The sequence below is a fragment of the Oncorhynchus clarkii genome, chromosome 13 (assembly GCF_045791955.1).
Source record: "Oncorhynchus clarkii lewisi isolate Uvic-CL-2024 chromosome 13, UVic_Ocla_1.0, whole genome shotgun sequence".
NCBI lineage: Eukaryota > Metazoa > Chordata > Actinopteri > Salmoniformes > Salmonidae > Oncorhynchus > Oncorhynchus clarkii.
The window spans coordinates 26,593,427-26,612,022 of record NC_092159.1 but is presented as its reverse complement, the minus strand read 5'-3'; the positions used below and the strand labels follow the sequence as shown (position 1 = coordinate 26,612,022).

Below are 18,596 nucleotides of genomic sequence, written 5' to 3'. Positions count from 1 at the left end.
CCCTCCGCTTTGATAATGGTATTTATTTAATTTTTTATTTATTTATTTAACTAGGCAAGTCAGTTAAAAACCAATTCTTATTTACAATGACAGCCTACCCCGGGCCAAACCTGGACGACGCTGGTCCAATTGTGCGCCGCCCTATGGGACTGAGCCTTTTTCTCAAATGTTTTATGAGATTGAAGAACACCAGTGGCGACCCTTCATTCAGCGCAGGTCCCACATTTTTAGCAATTGTTTTGAAAATATATATTATCCATATATTTTTTGTGGGGGCTTGCCTGTTTTGCCTGTTATTTTGGCATTAATACGTATCACATATCAGTTTGCAAACAATGTAAAAAATATATATAAGTCATTCAGTTAATAAAGCTGCATACACACATGGTCTCTTTTTTTGTTTTCTTGAGTAAGGCAGCTCCAAAATGCAGTTATTTCAGCCTTGCTCAGTGCTTTCTGTTGGTGGTGGGGCGAGCCAGCAGAAAATAGGAGCATTGTGCCGTGATTGGCTCAGTGTTCTGTCACTCATGGGGACACTACGCCATCGCCAAGTTCATGTCCTTAGTAAGGGTAGACATCCAAAATTTCAGCCCTTTGGGTCCTGCCGTGGAGTTATTACAAGTGCCCTTCCAAGAAGGCTCAAGGTCACTGGCCACAGATAAAATTACGTCAAATCACGTTATATGTACAGTAGCTTTGATTGGACTGATCATGTCAACATCTTAATTTCAAAGTCTTAGCTAGCAGTCATCATCATGAATCAAGTCGACAATCTACTGGCAAATCCTTTTCATATGAAGATAAATAATGAAGATAAATTATAGATAAAACGTAACGGTGCTCATCGGCCATAAAGATTACACAACAAGTTGGAAATCACAAATTCAACAATGAGTTGTTTGGAAGGAATCAGTGACTAACTGCAAGCATTGCAAAGCAACCACTAACGTTCGCCTGCTATTCAATGGAGTGGCTGTGTGTTATTTTTGTTTGAGTTCCCATCATAAATCCAGAGAATGCCAGACTTTGATGACAAAGTTTGATGACAAAATTTGCCCACAAAGGACCGCCGCGCCACCTTCACAAGGTGAGTCCAAAAATGTCTTGTATGCTGCTGCATAAATGATGCAAGGGAGATATGTATACTGTAGCTAAGAAAGTAATACTAAGTGTATGTTGTGTAGTAAGCTGTTAGTAGCCCATGTGCCTCACCCTAAAAATGTGGTATATTTTCAGCTCTTAATTTTGCCTACTGTTCTAACTTGGTGGTGCACATGAAGCCTTTAACCTGTTTTAGAGAAATGTAGTCATTGAATATTGTAAGAGCTTTCATTCTGTTTATATGCCCCCTTTGTTTATCCTACGGTTCTGACTTGTTGTACAGTACTGTAAGAACGGCCAATGTTCTGAATTCTGTCGCTGTACATTTCAAAAGTGCTGAACAAATAGTTATACTGACTACGTCCTTCGTCGCTTGCTCATTAAAGTCTTAATCAAAATTACGGATTGCCTCTTATCCGCTTCTCGCCCCCTTATGCCATAGTTTGTACATTTCAATTGTCAGTAGAAACCACATTTGTTTAAGCAAGTCAGCCATATCAGCTATGTTTTTTTAAAGGCAGTAAATGAGGCTGGATGAACTGTTTCACCGCTAGACAAGGCTCCGCTGAAAGCCAGGTGTAGCAGTGGTAAGGTGTTAGGGCCCCAACAGCAGAGTCCCAAAAGTTTGTGGGCATCGTTTGTCAGCGTTATAGTGCAATTAATGTATTGTGTAGTGGCTTTGCTGGCATGCATCCCACATTTTTTTGTTTTGTTTTCCCACCAAGATTTACATGCTAAAATCCCCACTGGAGAGCACAGAATCAACTGATTATGATTTTTCGATACCGATTATTGGAGGACAACAAAAAAAAACAATACCGATTAATCGGACGATTTTGTATTTATTTATTAAGTCATAAACAGCGCTGTGCTTCAAGCACTGCTAAGAGCTGCTCGCAAACGCAGTAATGTGCTGTTTAAATGAATGCTTACCAGCCTGCTGTCTACCACCGCTCAGTCAGACTGCTCTATCAAATATCAAATCAGAGACTTAATTATAATAAACACACAGAAATACAAGTCTTTGATCATTAATATGGTCAAATCCGGAAACTATAATTCTGAAAAAAAAACGTTTATTCTTTCAGTGAAATACGGAACCATTCCGTATTTCATCATACGGGTGGCAACCCTAAGTCTAAATATTGCTGTTACATTGCACAACCTTCAATGTTATGTCATAATTATGTAAAATTCTGGCAAATTAATTATGGCCTTTCTTAAGAAGAAAGTTCGCAACGAGACAGGCGGCCCAAACTGTTGCACATACCCTGACACTGCTTGCACTGAACGCAAGAGAAGTGACACAATTTCCCTATTGCCTGCTAACATGTATTTATTTTAACTAAATATGCAGGTTAAAAAATATATATATACTTCTGTGTATTGATTTTAAGAAGGACATTGATGTTTATGGTAAGGTACATTTGTGCAACAAATGTGCTTTTTTCGCGAATGCTCCAGTTATTTATTTATATTATTTTATACTAAAACAATTGCTCAGATTGTTTAACAAGTAATATATTATATATAATATAATATATATAATATATAATATAGCTCATAATATAGCTCAGTATTTGTATTATTTATTTTAGTCGTTTTTTGCTAATCTTTATCAAGGGTGACAATTTTGGACCTGACTGTATAGAGATGTAGATAAATAAAAAAATATCTTTAACCTTTATTTAAGTAAGAACAAATTCTTATTTACCGGGGAATAGTAGTTTAACTGCCTAGTTTAGGGGGCAGAACGACAGAATTTTACCTTGTACGCTCGGGGATTCGATCCTGCAACCTTTCGGTTACTGGCCCAATGCTCTAACTACTAGGCTATCTGTGCCCAAACTTAACTTAATATTGTGGTATAATGGAAATACTTGGTATATGTGTAATCCTTGCAGAATGACAGAAGGCTATTCTGGCAGTGACCTGACCTCGCTGGCCAAAGATGCGTCCCTCGGTCCCATCAGAGGTAAGCGGCATAATTCATTCATTTGAATCGATACAGCAATTGGTCTCTTTACAAATGTGTCTATTTGTTTCCTAATGCAATCTATTTCAATTCTCAAGAGTTGCGTCCAGAACAAGTCAGGAACATGGCCGCAAACGAGGTATGTTTACACTATTCACTGTATACATCACACTAAGGCTGAATAATAAACCAAACACTTCGACCAATCAACCACTTGTATCCCAACTGCCACTTGTCAATGTTCCAAAATTCAAAACCCATTTGCAAGCATTGTCTCCTTCTGTGACCTGTTTTGTAGCATGATACGTTATGAAGCAAAACGGCATCTCTTTACTGCAGCACAAATAGCACCAAAGCAACTCGCCAGTTGACTTAGTCTGCCTGCTCATAGTGTCTGCTAGCTAGTTCTAATGGCTAGCTTCCCTGACAAACACAAGGATGGAACATAACAAGCTAGTGACAAGCTATTGATTTTGGGCACTGATGAGCTTGTCCTTCAATTCCAGCATGCTGATAAAGTTGTAGACGTGTTCTCATAAATCAGTCTGTAGAACCGCATGTTTCTCTAAACAGTGTCGGGTCAGCTGAGCACAGCAGACTCTCTACTGCACTAACTTGTTTTCATGCACTTTTTAAAACTTAAAAAATACTACTCCTTCAAGCACAAAACACCTTAGCTAGATGTAAAATTGCAAGACTAAGACCTCGGCAAAAACTTAAACAAATGATTATCTTAGATTCATTCTGACAATTTTGAGGGCAAAATAGTAGTGGCCATGTTGTTGCTAGGTAACGGTTTAAAATTCATGGATAAAAGTTGCTGCCAAGGACACTGAATCGGCACAGTATACCCACTCAGTAAAGAGGCTGCCAAAGGTTCAGTGGAGCCCTCGTAGACTCGACAACTAGCAATTGAGATTGACACGTGAACGCGCATATTGAGTGATAGTGTTCGGTTTGAGAATCAATGGCTAGTTTTTTTTTCAAGTTTTTTTAAAACTGTAACCATTATTTAAAAAGGCAAGTCAGTTAAGAACAAATTCTTATTTACAATGACGGCCTAGGAACAGTGGGTTAACTGCCTTGTTCAGGGGCAGAACAACAGATTTTTACCTTGTTAGCGCGGGGATTCGATCTAGAAACCTTCCGGTTACTAGTCCAACGCTCTAGTTGTTGACTACCCTTCGGCAGCCTGTCTACAGAGTGGTCCTCCTGTGCCAACTTGGCGCCCTTGGCAGCAAGTTCTACCTATGAATCTTGGCGTGTTATTTATTAGGGCATGTTTGGGGTGGGCGATATTTGGGAAAATCTATTCCACGATATGCTACTCCAAATATCTGATATTAGCTCACCTATAATTCCATACTGTGCTATTTTTGTGCTTATTTATTATAGTCACATTCTCATTTTTAAAAAAGCCATATGAGTTTTTTATTAACTTTTTTTGAAAAGTGATGCAAAAAAAAGTGAATCCATTGTAAAAACACTAAACAACCTTAATGTAACATCTAGAGACATCACCTTAACCTTTCCATATAATCATTTTTGAATTAGTCATAGGGACCAGGGTTTGAGTTAATAATTGCTGGGGTTGAGTGTGCTGACTCTTTGTTAAGGTCCCTGGAAAACCAGACGCGACCAGAGCAGACTGACAAGTAACCCAAACCGGCTGCGCGCGTGCGCCATCGTGCATAAATTAAGTTAGCCCCCCCACACCAAACGCAATCACGACACGCAGGTTAAAATATCAAAACAAACATTTATGGCAATTTAGCTAGCCAGCTTGCACTTGCTAGCTAATTTGTCCTATTTAGCTAGCTTGCTGTTGCTAGCAAATTTGTCCTGGGATATAAATATTGAGTTGTTATTTTTCCTGAAATGCAGAAGGTCCTTTACTCCGACAATTAATCCACACATAAAACGGTGAACCAAATCGTTTCTAGTCATCTCTCCTCCTTCCAGGCTTTTTCTTCTCTGGACTTTATATTGCGATTGGCAACTTTCATAAATTTGGTGCATTACCGCCACTGACCTCGTTCGTCTTTCCGTCTTTCATAACCAATGAGATGGCACGTGGGTACCTGCTTCTATAAACCAATGACGAGATGGGAGAGGCAGGACTTGCAGCGCGATCTGTGTCACAAATAGAACCGACTTCTATTTTAGCCCTTGGCAACGCAGACGCTCGTTGGCGCACGCGAGCAGTGTGGGTGCAATAATTGAATAATATATTTCTACATTTATTTTGCAATGCTCGCGCACGCAACGTGAGCGGTGTAGTCAGGGTATGAACATTTGATAGATTTCCCTCAAGTCATTAGATGCAGAGGATGGGGTGGGAATTGCCCCTTCGCTAAGCCCGCCACAGAATATTTGTGCAACCAATCACAGCGCTCCGTTGGATAGCAACCGCCACTAACCAGAATCCAATCCAACCAGGTCACATTTGAAATGCAAGGAAGCCGATGACTGCAGTTGCAAAACAGAGTTTTCATCAACAAATAAATTGTTTAAATAAATGGTTTAAATGGTAAATAATTTATCAGTGCACCAGGGGTACTTACGATTGTGATTCCTGAAATGCAGAGCCTGTTGGACTAGTTTTCGAATCCAAAATTATACTTTCATTCTGTTGTTTTCTAGCTGGTTAGCTAGCTGGACTTGCCACCATTGAAAAGACTGCTAACGCTAGTTAGCTAGCCAGTTAATTATAACTTGTTTCCTCCAAATGTACGTTAGCTAGCTATATTATGAATACAGCCTTTAGTCTTCTTGGGTATGAAGCTACAAGCTTGCCACACCTATAGTTGGGGAGTTTATCACATTCTTCTCTGCAAATCCTCTCAAGCTCTGTCAGGTTGGATGGGGAGCTTTGCTGCACAGCTATTGGCTGTGTGCTTAGGGGCGTTGTCCTGATAGAAGGTTAAACTTCACCCCAGTCTAAGGTCTTGAGCGCTCTGGAGCAAGTTTTCATTAAGGATTTCTCTGTACCTTCCTCTGTTCATCTTTTCCTTGATCCTGACTGAAAAACATCCCCACACCATGATGCTGCCACCACCATGCTTCACCGTAGCAATGGTGCCAGGTTTCCTCCAGACGTGACGCTTGGCATTCAGGCCAAAGAGTTCAATCTTGGTTTCATCAGACCAGAGAATCTTGTTTCTCACTACTGTCTGAGAGTCCTTTAGGTGTCTTTTGGCAAACTCCAAGCTGGCTGTCATGTGCCTTTTACTGAGGAGTGGCTTCCGTCTGGCCACCATAAAGGCCTGATTGGTGGAGTGCAGAGATGCTTGTCCTTCTGGAAGGTTCTCCCATCGCCACAGAGGAACTCTGGAGCTGTCAGAGTGACCATTGGTTTCGTGAGAGGTGGGAGCCCATGGCGGCGGCTCTGTGTTTAATCTTTGAAAATTAATTTAATTGGAATTCTATATTTTTACATTTCCCAGTTAATGAAGTTAATGCACATAGTATACGACATGGACTGTAGGATTTGTTTTTAATAATTTCAACCTATATTATTATAATTCCAGTATAATTATTCCAGAAATTGAATTCAATTTGGAATTTGTGGAATTGAATTCTTGGAATTGACCTAACATTGGAATTCAGAGGACTGGAATTAGAATTGAATTAAATGGAATTTACTGGGAGAGAGAATTTAATTTATGTATTTGAACCCAACTGGTATTTACACCCAAAAATGAAGAAAAAAATGATCTCCTGATGTGGTTTAAGCATTGTTGTGGACTTTAGTACATTCAATTTAGTTGATTTTCTATTAAAAAAGTGAGATCAAAGGCCTGAAAGAAAAAAATGGGAAAATCCAAAACTTGTAAAAACTAAATAGAGAAAATGGAATTTGGGGGAAAAATTAACAGAATTTAGGCAAAAAATCCTCAAGTCTGTCACCTGTAAAAGGTCAAATGATTATTCCAGGATTCTCTGATTCTTTCCATAGCCACAAGGAGTAGGGGTACTAAGGGAGGGTGTTGCAGCACCCCCTGAAAAATCATAATAAAAAATATATATATATATATATTTGTCACAAAAGTAGTACTTCACTAGTCCTGTATTGGTGGACCAATATAGCTGTCTGTAGCACAGACATCTTCCCCCTAAAATCTTCCAGCGTCTATGACTCTTTCTGAGCCTCTAGATGCCTCAATACAGTGAGTCTAACATAGTTCCTCTGACATAATGGATCCTAGTCCCATCCTTCTTCAGACTAATTTCTTTGTCCTTCAAGTTGGCCCCTTCCTCCTTCAACTTGCTGGGGCTTCGGCAGTGGTGTGGCCCCTGCAGGACCTCTATTGGTTCCATTGCAACAGGCAAGCTCAAGTATTTGCAGCATTCACAATGTGCATCATTCACAAAGTTAAATATATACTTTTAATGAAAAACCCTGTGTTGTCTGTGTTGTCCATCTTGTCTTACTTAAAAAAAAAAAAAATCCCTGCACCCTTCCCCACGGGAGGCCTTTTGCCTATTGCCGGGCAATCGTTGTAAATAAGAATTTGTTCCTAATTGACGGCCTGGTAAAATAAAGGTTACATTTTTTAAATAACTCTTAATGGTTGCAAAACTTTTTTCCTACAGAAAATGAAAATGAGCGCTTCTCATTGGACAGGTTAAGGTGTTCCCTCAGTTTCATTCGGTTTTCTTACGTTTGATGTGAATGAATGAACCACCCTGCTGTTGTTGCACCCTTCATCGCTGTAGTGTTCTGTGCCTTTTGTGCAGGTGAGGAATATCAGGTTCTCTGATTTCGTGGAGTCACTGAAGAAGATCAAGAGGAGTGTCGGACCACAAACGCTGGACCTGTATGTGCGCTGGAACAAGGACTATGGGGACACCACTGGTGTATGAGCCGAGAGGGGACACAGTCTCTGTCCTAACCCTGAACCTCCATTGAGGCAGTGGATTGAAAAGTGTTTTGAACAGAGGTGTTTTTGTTATTGTTTTACTTTTAACTCTAAGGACTGTTCAAATAAACTGTTTATTGTGTGTTATGATACAGCTGTTGTCTTCCAAACTATTATAGTCGGAGTGATTTTATAAATAAATACGTATAAATATCCTTACATTTGAAATTATTAATTAAACGGTACATTGAGACAAGGCACATGTACAGTGCATTTAGAAATGTTTATGTTATTGCCTTATTTTAATTTTTTTAATTCCCTTATCAGTCTAAACACAATACCCCATTATGACAAAGTGTAAACAGGTGTTTAGAAATGTTTGCAAATTTATAAAAAATAAAGTACAAATATAACATTTATATAAGTATTCAGACCCTTTACTCAGTACTTTTTTGAAGCACCTTTGGCAGCGATTACAACCTTGTGTCTTTGTTATGACGCTACAAGCTTGGCACACCTGAGTCGTTGTCCTGTTGCAAGGTGAACCATCGCCCCAGTCTGATGCCAGGTTTCCTCTAGACGTGACGCTTGGCATTCATGCCAAACAGTTCAATCTTGGTTTCATCAGACCAGAGCATCTTGTTTCTTATGAGAGTCCTTTAGGTGCCTTTTGGCAAACTCCAAGTGGGCAGTCATGTGCCTTTTTACTGAGGAGTGGCTGCAGTCTGGCCACTACCGTAAAGGCCTGATTGGTAGAGTGCTGCAGAGAGGGTTTTCCTTCTGGAAGGTTCTCCAGTCTCCACAGAGGAACTCTGGAGCTTTTTCAGAGTGACCATCAGGTTCTTGGTCACCTCCCTGACCAAGGCCCTTCTCCCATGATTTGCTCAGTTTGACCTGCCAGCCAGCTCTAGGAAGAATCTTGGTGCTTCCAAACTTCTTCTATTTAAGAATGATGGAGGCCACTGTGTTCTTGGGGTCCTTCAATGCTGCAGACATTTATTTGGTACCCTTCCCCAGATCTGTGCCTCGACACAACCCTGTCTTGGCGCTCTACAAACAATTCCTTTGACCTCATGGCTTGGTTTTTGCTCTGACATGCAATGTTAACTGTGGGACCTTATATACAGTAGACAGGTGTGTTCTTTCCCAAATCATAATTTCCAATGAATTTAATTTACCACAGGTGGACTCCAATCAAGTTGTAGAAACATCTCAAGGGTGATCAATGGAAAAAGGACGCACCTGAGCTCAATGTCGAATCTCAAAGGGTCTGAATACTTATGTAAGTAAGGTATTTCTGTATTTATTTATTTATTTTTAATCTGTTTTCGCTTTGTCATAGGGTATTGTGTGTAGATTGAAGAAAAAATAATATTTTATCAATTTTAGAATGATGCTGTAATTGAACAAAATGTGGGAAAAGTCAAGGGGTCTGAATACTTTTGAATGCACTGTACATAGGTATCCCATTGTACATAACGTTTGTGTAACATCCCTCCAACAAGAGAGGCCTTAGTCGTGTGCATGGTAGCATGGATCTGTGCCTTTGTTTTTTGTTTTCACAACAAAATGGTGCTTCTTCCCTTTTCTCTGGCCATTCACCCTAGCGACAGCAGTCCTTATAAAAAAAATAAGATAAGTTTTGAAACTGCAGTTAAAGTGCAGTAACTGCAGTCGACTGGTATTTTGGACAAAATAATTGCTGAATTAACTGCAGTGTACTGCTGTTATTCTGCACTCTAACTGTAGTTACACTGCAAAATTACTGCAGTAAAAATAAACAGTGTTATTTTGGAAGCAGTATTTGCAGCATACTGCAGTTCTACTGCACTCTAACAACAATTATTTTTTCTTAAGGGAGGGTTTTTAAAATGGACACTGCCTTTTGACTGAGATGCATTGGAATACTGTGCCAATATGCTTGACATCAAGACTCCAATTCAATCAATGACAGATAGGGACACCACAATGTGGCTTCTCTCAGAATGTTAACAGTGTTATAGGTGTGGCATCAATATAGAACAATGTCTGTGAAAACAGCTCATTGTGGTGTTGTTTTTAAACTTGATTCACACTTCCAATATAGCATAAGCATTCTGAATGAATCCCCAATGCAGTTTAACTTCATCTGCAACTGATTAAAAGAGGTCTTGTGTTTCCTTTGGGTAAACCAGCTTAACCTGTTTTGAATATTATCCCACTGGACCACACTGGTTGAATCAGAATTGTTTCCACGTCATTTATATGAAATGACATTGAAACAGCGTGTAATAGACATTGAATTGACGTCTGTGCCCGGTGGGATACGTTTACGATGTCAAATGTAAATCAGGGCTTTTGTAATGCATTTGTGTAAAATATGAAAGGGCACTAGCTTCTCAGTAAAATAAAAATGACTTATTGTGTCATATGTTGCAACCTGTTGCTAGGCTAACTTTTTTTTTTTTTTTTTTTTTACAATGGTGGTTCAGCTTGATAGTTATGAGGCAGCACACCACTGCATTATTTGTTGCTTGTTTACACAAATATTTGATTGTTACATTTGGATTTCATGGTTTGAAGTAAATCGCCTATTCCCCTCACTCAACTCTGGACCTCGAAGCCAGTTCCACTGCTTTTTTTTTCATTGTCCCCCTCCAATCAGGGAGTGATTTAGACCTGGGACACCAGGTGTGTGTACAATTAATTATCAAGTAGAACAGAAAAGCAGCAGGGTCTGGACCTTGAAGGGTAAGAGTTGAATTACCCCTGCCCTACTCATTGAACGTAATGCTGTTGTCCCACTCCAAACCGAAAGGGGACAGCAAAAGTTAAGACGGTGTACAATAGACTATTACTTATTTATTCAAGGTAACGTTTTGCAGACATCTGCCCTGTACATTCTCAGGTTGTACAACTGATGTAGCTTATAACAAATTTGACATGATAGTGTAAAAAAAAAGGGTGTGCAGACAAACTCATAAAACATTTTTTATTTTTTATTATAGCTAACATTGTCAAATGTGTTGTACAACCTGAGTGTTTACAGGGCCATTGTGACTTATAGAGTGATTTGGGTTTCCATACTCTCAAAGTCTTAAAAAATAAGGACCTCATACTATACATGTCACATACAGGACTCATATTCAGAATTGCTTCATTCACAGCTATGCTTTACACATCTGCCACGCTGATCCTCAACACTGGGGCCCCTCAGGAGTGTGTACATAGTCCCCTCCTGTACTCCCTGTTCACCCATGACTGCATGGCCAAACACAACTCCAACACCATTATTGAGTTTTCTGACGACACAACAGTGGCCTGATCACCGACAACGATGAGACAGCCTCAATGTGAGCAAGACAAAGGAGTTTATCGTGGACTACAGGAAAATGCAGGCCGAGCAGTCCCCCATTAATCGATGGGGCTGTAGTGGAGCGGTGTCTACATCACCAACGAACTATCATGATCCAAACACACCAAGACAGTCTCCCCTCAGGAGACTGAAAAGATTTGGCATGGGTCTCCAGATCCTAAAATGTCTTCCATCTGCACCATTGAGAGCATCCTGACCGGTTGCATCACTGCCTGGTATGGTAACTGACTGTAAGGCGCTACAGAGGGTAGTGCGTACGGCCCGGTACATCACTGGGGCCAAGCTTCCTGCCATCCAGAACCTATATAATAGGCAGTGTCAGAGGAAAGCCCATAAACTTGTCAGAGACTCCAGTCACCTTAGTCATAGACTGTTTTCTCTGCTACCACACGGCAAGCAGTACCGGAGCGCCAAGTCTAGGACCAAAAGGCTCCTTAACAGCTTCTACACCCAAGCCATAACACTGCTGAACAATTAATAAAATGGCCTCCGGACTATTTACATTGACCACCCCATTTGTTTTGTACACTGCTGCTATTCGCTATTTATTATCTATGCATAGTCACTTCACCCCTGCCTACATGTACAAATTACCTCAACTAACCTGTACCCCTGCACACTGACTCGGTACCGGTAACCCCTCTATATAGCCTCGTTAGTGTGTTACTTTTTATTATTTTTTATTTTAGCTTATTCTGTAAATATTTTCTTAACCAACAGTGCAGTTCAAGAAGAGTTAAGGGCTTGTAAGTTAGCATTTCACAGTGAAGTCTACACATGTTGTGACAGTTTGTGTGTTTTGTTGTTTGCCCTGTCTTTTCAGTATATTCACCATTAACACTACCATATGTTCTTGGCGTGTCTGGGTTACCACTTCTGTCTGTGGTACAGTGCATTCGGAAAGTATTCAGACCCCTTGACTTTTTTGTGTTACAGCCTTGTGTTACAGCCTTATTCTAAAATTGATTACATAAAAAATGGCTTCATCAATCTACACACAATACCCCATAATGACAAAGTGAAAACAGTGTTTTAGAAATGTTTGCAAATGTATAAAAATTTTAAAAACTGAAAAACCTAATTTACATAAGTATTCAGACCCTTTGCTATGAGACTCGAAATTGAGATCAGGTGCAACCTTTTTCCATTGACCATTCTTGAGATGCTTCTACAAGTTGATTGGAGAACACCTGTGGTAAAATCAATAGATTAGACACGATTTCGAGTGATAAAAAGCAGTTGCTTCGCGAGCCTGAAAATGCATAAACTAAGTGACTGATAGTTGGTGTTCAGCAGTCATAAAAGTATGCCTTATTTACTTTGAAATCACTACTCAAATTGTGACACCATAGGCAGCAGCTCTACAGAGATGAGATGACTTGTAATTAAATAATAAAGTAATAAAATAAAACAAATATTTAAAGTCATGTTAATTAATAGAGTTGAAGTCGGAAGTTTACATACACCTTAGCCAAATACATTTATACTCAGTTTTTCACAATTCCTGACATTTAATCCTAGTAACAATTCCCTGCCTTAGGTCAGTTAGGATCACCTGTAACGGATCTCGTCCTCCTTTTCTGAGGAGGAGTAGCGAGAAGGATCGGAGGACCAATGCACAGCGTGGTAAGTGTCCATAATGTTTAATCGAAACACAACAGAACACTGGAACAAAACAATAAACGTGAATAAACAAAACAGTCCCGTGTGGCAACAAGCACTGACACGGAAGACAAACACCCGCAACTCAAAAGTGAAACCAGGCTAACTAAGTATGATTCTCAATCAGGGACAACAATTGACAGCTGCCTCTGATTGAGAACCATACTAGGCCTAGTATGGAACACAAAATCCAAAATGATAGAAAAACGAACATAGACAACCCACCCAACTCACGCCCTGACCATACTAGAACAAAGATATAATAACAGAACTAAGGTCAGAACGTGACAGTACCCCCCCCTCCCCCCAAAGGTGCGGACTCCGGCCGCAAAACCTGAACCTATAGGGGAGGGTCTGGGTGGGTGTCTGCCCGCGGTGGCGGCTCTTAGCCCGCCTCCGTGGCCTCTTTAGAGCGGCGACCCTCGCCGCCGACCTCGGACTGGGGACTCTAGCCACGGGTCCCGAATGGACGGGAGATTCCGGCAGCACCGGACAGGCGGGAGACTCCAGCAGCTCCGGAGTGAAGGGAGATTCTGGTAGCTGCTGGCTGGAGGACGGCTCTGGCAGCTCCTGGCTGACTGACGGCTCTGGCAGCTCCTGGCTGACTGACGGCTCTGGCCGCTCCTGGCTGACTGACGGCTCTGGCCGCTCCTGGCTGACTGACGGTTCTGGCAGCTCAGGACAGACTGGCGGCTCTGGCAGCTCAGGACAGAATGGCGACTGGCAGCTCAGGACAGACGAGAGACTCTGGCAGCTCGTGACAGATGGGAGACTCTGGCAGCTCAGGACAGACCGGAGACTCTGGCAGCGCTGGGCATGAGGAAGGCTCTGGCAGCGCTGGACAGGCGGGAGCACCTGAAAACCTGAACCTATAGGGGAGGGTCTGGGTGGGTGTCTGTCCGCGGTGGCGGCTCTGGCGTGGGACGTGGACTCCCCTTCATCATAGTCCTTGTCCGCCTTTTAGCCCGCCTCCGTGGCCTCGTTTGAGCGGCGACCCTCGCTGCCGACCTCGGACTGGGGACCCTAGCCACGGGTCCCGAATGGACGGGAGATTCCGGCAGCACCGGACGGACGGGAGATTCCGGCAGCACCGGACAGGCGGGAGACTCCGGCAGCTCCGGAGTGAAGGGCGATTCTGGTAGCTGTTGGCTGACGGACGGCTCTGGCAGCTCCTGGCTGACGGACTGCTCTGGCAGCTCAGGACAGACTGGCGGCTCTGGCAGCTCAGGACAGACTGGCGGCTCTGGCAGCTCAGGACAGACTGGCGGCTCTGGCAGCTCAGGACAGACTGGCGGCTCTGGCAGCTCAGGACAGACTGGCGGCTCTGGCAGCTCAGGACAGACTGGCGGCTCTGGCAGCTCAGGACAGAGTGGCGGCTCTGGCAGCTCAGGACAGACTGGCGGCTCTGGCAGCTCAGGACAGACTGGCGACTCTGGCAGCTCAGGACAGACTGGCGACTCTGGCAGCTCAGGACAGACTGGCGACTCTGGCAGCTCAGGACAGACTGGCGACTCTGGCAGCTCAGGACAGACTGGCGACTCTGGCAGCTCAGGACAGACTGGCGACTCTGGCAGCTCAGGACAGACTGGCGACTCTGGCAGCTCAGGACAGACTGGCGACTCTGGCAGCTCAGGAGAGACGGGAGACTGGCAGCGCTGGGCAAGAGGAAAGCTCTGGCAGCGCTGGACAGGCGGGAGCACCTGTAGGGAGAAGACTGAGAGACAGCCTGGTGCGGGGGGCTGCCACCGAAGGGCTGGTGCGTGGAGGTGGCACCGGATAGACCGGACCGTGAAGGCGCACTGGAGCTCTTGAGTACCGAGCCTGCCCAACCTTAGCTGTTTGAATGCTCACCGTACCCAGGCCAGTGCGGTGAAGTGAAATAGCCCGCACTGGGCTGTGCTGGCGAACCGGGGACACCATGCGTAAGGCTGGTGCCATGTACACCCTGGCCCGAGGAGATGCACTGGAGACCAGATGCGCTGAGCCCGCTTCATGGCACCTGGCTCGATGCCCACTCTAGCCCGGCCGATACGAGGCACTGCAATGTACCGCACCGGGCTAAGCACGCGTACTGGGGACACCGTGCGCTCCACCGCGTAACACGGTGTCTGCCCGGTCCCTCTCGCTCTACGGTAAGCACGGGAAGATGGCGCAGGTCTCCTACCTGACTTCACCACAAGAAAGTTTTGGGGCTGCCTCTCAGGCTTCCAGCCGCGCTGCCTCCTCATAACGCTGCCTCTCGACTTTCGCTGCCTCTATCCCTGCCTTGGGGCGGCGATATTCTCCCGGCTGTGCCCATGGTCCCTTGCCATCCAGAATCTCCTCCCATGTCCAGGAGTCCTGCGATCGCTTGCTGCTGCTGCCCGTTACCACACTGCTTGGTCCTTTGGTAGTGGGTGTTTCTGTAACGGATCTCATCCTCCTCTTCTGAGGAGGAGTAGCGAGAAGGATCGGAGGACCAATGCGCAGCGTGGTAAGTGTCCATAATGTTTAATCAAAACACAACAGAACACTGGAACAAAACAATAAACGTGAATAAATAAAACAGTCCCGTGTGGCAACAAGCACTGACACGGAAGACAAACACCCACAACTCAAAAGTGAAACCAGGCTAACTAAGTATGATTCTCAATCAGGGAGTCATGCACCAAGTAGATGTCCTAACCGACTTGCCAAAACTATAGTTTTGCTATCAAGAAATTTGTGGAGTGGTTGAAAAACGAGTTTTAATGACTCCAACCTAAGTGTATGTAAACTTGCGACTTCAGCTATAAGTGATAAGCAGTAATGGGCAGTCACTACCATCAATGGACTTCTATTGTTTTATTCTGTGTTACAGCATTTAACGCACATAATGCATAGTGCATTTAATGTAATTTTTTTAATAATTTGTAATAAATAAACATGACTATTTTTGACTCAGCACAAATACCAGTCTATCCCTGCCCTCTATCTACCATTCATAGTGACAATGGTAGTAAGTGGATTATTTGTCCAATTTTGCAATAGTCTAACTAGCAATCACAGGGTAACATAGGGTAAGACCCCCCCCCCCCCCCCCCCCCCCCCCCCCCCTAAGATCAATGTCTAATTGCTGACACAAAATATCAAAGGTGGATGATGGTGATTCTTAGGGTAACAAATTATAAAGGAAATAAATGGCTACATTTAACAGACTTGTAGTTATTTAATACAATAGATTTTTTTTAGCAAAGGGGCATTTTGCCCAGCTACCCTAGGTGCCGCTTCATAAAACTATAAAAGCCAGTCTATGCCTGCCAAATGCCTTCCTCTCCGCTAGGTCAAAGGTAAATTTTCACATCACATGATGTAAGTCCAAAAAGGGCTCTTTACATTTTTGGGATATGACTCATTAGGTCACATTTGAAAGAGCTAATGAAGACTGGTAACCCACCCAAATGGCTGTGGCCTGGGGTTTTGACCTGCTTGTCTTGGTGGCGCCTCAGAGTTTTGTGTGGCACATTATGTCATGCCCTGATCTGTTTCACCTGTCCCTGTGATTGTCTCCACCCCCTCCAGGTGTCACTTATTTTCCCCAGTGTATTTATCCCTGTGTTTCCTGTCTCTCTGTGCCAGTTCGTCTTGTATGTTTAGTCAAGTCAACCCAGTTTTGACCTCTGCCTGACTCCGGAATACTTCCCACCTGCCTGGTCATCCTGCCTGCCCTGATCTTGAATCTGCCTGCCCTTCGGTACATATTGGACTCTGAACTGGTTTTTACCTTTCGCCTGTACACGACCATTGTGTTGCCTACCCCTTTTTGGATGAATAAATATTGTAAGACTCCAACCATCTGTGTCCTGTCTTTGCATCTGGGTCTCACCTTGTGCTTGATACATTAAAATCACGGGTATCTACCTTAAGGGCAGACATATATGTAATAATATTTTACTAGTATTGGACTTGATAGACTACAATGAGCACACTATGGAAGATAGCTTAATTTTATTTGTAGACTTTTACAAGGCATTTGATACCGTTGAACATTACTTTATTTTTGAGACTCGTCGATTTTTTGGGTTTTGGTCAATAATTTCAAAGTGTAATTAAGACACTTTACAATAATAAAGTCTCTGTTAAATTATCCCATGGAACTTCACAAAGATTTGACATTAGACGTGGATTTAAACATGGATGCCCAATTTCTCCTTTCTTATTTTTATTGGTCACACAAGTTATTGCACCGTATATAAATAAGGACAGTTTTAGGGGTATTCAGATACAAGACAAAGAGATCAAATGTTCACAATTGGCTGACGACACCACCATTTTTTTGAAAGATCATAATGAAGTCAAGTAGGCTATTGAGTGTATTAATGCCTTCACACATGTATAAGGTTTATCTTTGAATATTAGGAAATGTGAATTATTTGCTTTGAAAAGATGTGACTTAAACCTAGTATGTAATATCCCCGTAAAAGATGTGATCACATATCTTGGTATTACAGTTAGCAAAGATCAGAAAGAAAGGGCCAACTTAAATGTCTCTCCTATTGTAGAGAAAATTGGAAAGAGATTTAACTCCTGGTTATTAAGAGATCTTTCTTTATCTGGATGTGTACTTTTATTAAAATGTGAAGGTCTGTCCAGATTAGTTTATACCTCCCTTGCCTTGGATGTTCCTGTGTCAGTAACTAAAATGGTTGATCCTAAATTATTTAACTTCATATGGAGGAATAAACATCATTATTTAAGAAAAGCGGTAATATGTAGCACCCAAGGTGAGGGAGGGTTGAATATTCTGGATTTTAAAACCTCTAATATAATATTTAAGTTTAAATGGATACAAAACTATTTAAGAGATTGTCACGACTCCTACCGAAGGTGGCTCCTCTTCCTGTTCAGGCGGTGCTCGGCGGTCGTCGTCACCGGTCTACTAGCTGCCACCGATCCCTTTTCTATTTTCTGTTTTGTGTCTTTCTGCACCTGACAGGACTGTTTCTGTTTTCGTTCATTCTCTTTGTTATTTTTGTTATTTCAGTGTTCAGTTCTAATAAAAGCATTAACATGTACCACGCTGCAACTTGGTCCTCTCCTTCCAACAGCCGTTACAGAGATAAGGTTTGCATTTGGAATATCATCCCTAATTAAATTTTCCAACAGATTGGTGGTCTAGAATTCTTACTGAAATGCAACTTTGATATGGGTAAAATCCCTATTATGCTTGCAAACTTTCATAAACAAGTACTTCTAACTTGGAACCTCATGTACAAACACAATTTTTCCCCAAATAGGTGTCACGCCCTGGCCTTAGTTATCTTTGTTTTCTTTATTATTTTTTGTTAGGCCAGGGTGTGACATGGGTGATTTATTGTGTTTGTCTTGTCTAGGGGTTTATTAGAATAATGGGGTTGTGTTCAGTTTATTTGTCTAGGTAAGTCTATGATTGCCTAGAGTGGTTCTCAATCAGAGGCAGGTGTTTATCGTTGTCTCTGATTGGGAACCATATTTAGGCAGCAATATTCTTTGGGTATTTTGTGGGTGATCGTTTCCTGTCTTTGTGTATTATGCATCAGTTAGGACTATTTCGGTTTTCACGTTTATTGTTTTGTAGTTTGTTCATGTTAATTGTATCTTATTAAAGAACCATGGAACCAGGAAGAAAGCCGTGACAGAATCA

At 42.4% G+C, this 18,596-nt stretch overlaps 1 protein-coding gene across 2 annotated transcripts in view; it reads left to right on the top strand.

Moving 5' to 3' along the window:
• Nucleotides 1-8,357, top strand: part of LOC139424725 (spastin-like) — a 33,101-nt gene extending 24,744 nt beyond the window's left edge. For both annotated transcript variants that reach the window (XM_071176828.1, XM_071176829.1), the window contains 3 exons: nucleotides 3,006-3,076; nucleotides 3,175-3,215; nucleotides 7,817-8,357. In XM_071176828.1, the coding sequence (XP_071032929.1) occupies nucleotides 3,006-3,076; nucleotides 3,175-3,215; nucleotides 7,817-7,942 (238 nt within the window). In that variant the 3' untranslated portion in view covers nucleotides 7,943-8,357. The remainder of the gene's footprint in view (nucleotides 1-3,005; nucleotides 3,077-3,174; nucleotides 3,216-7,816) is intronic.
• The last annotated feature ends 10,239 nt before the right edge of the window (nucleotides 8,358-18,596 follow it).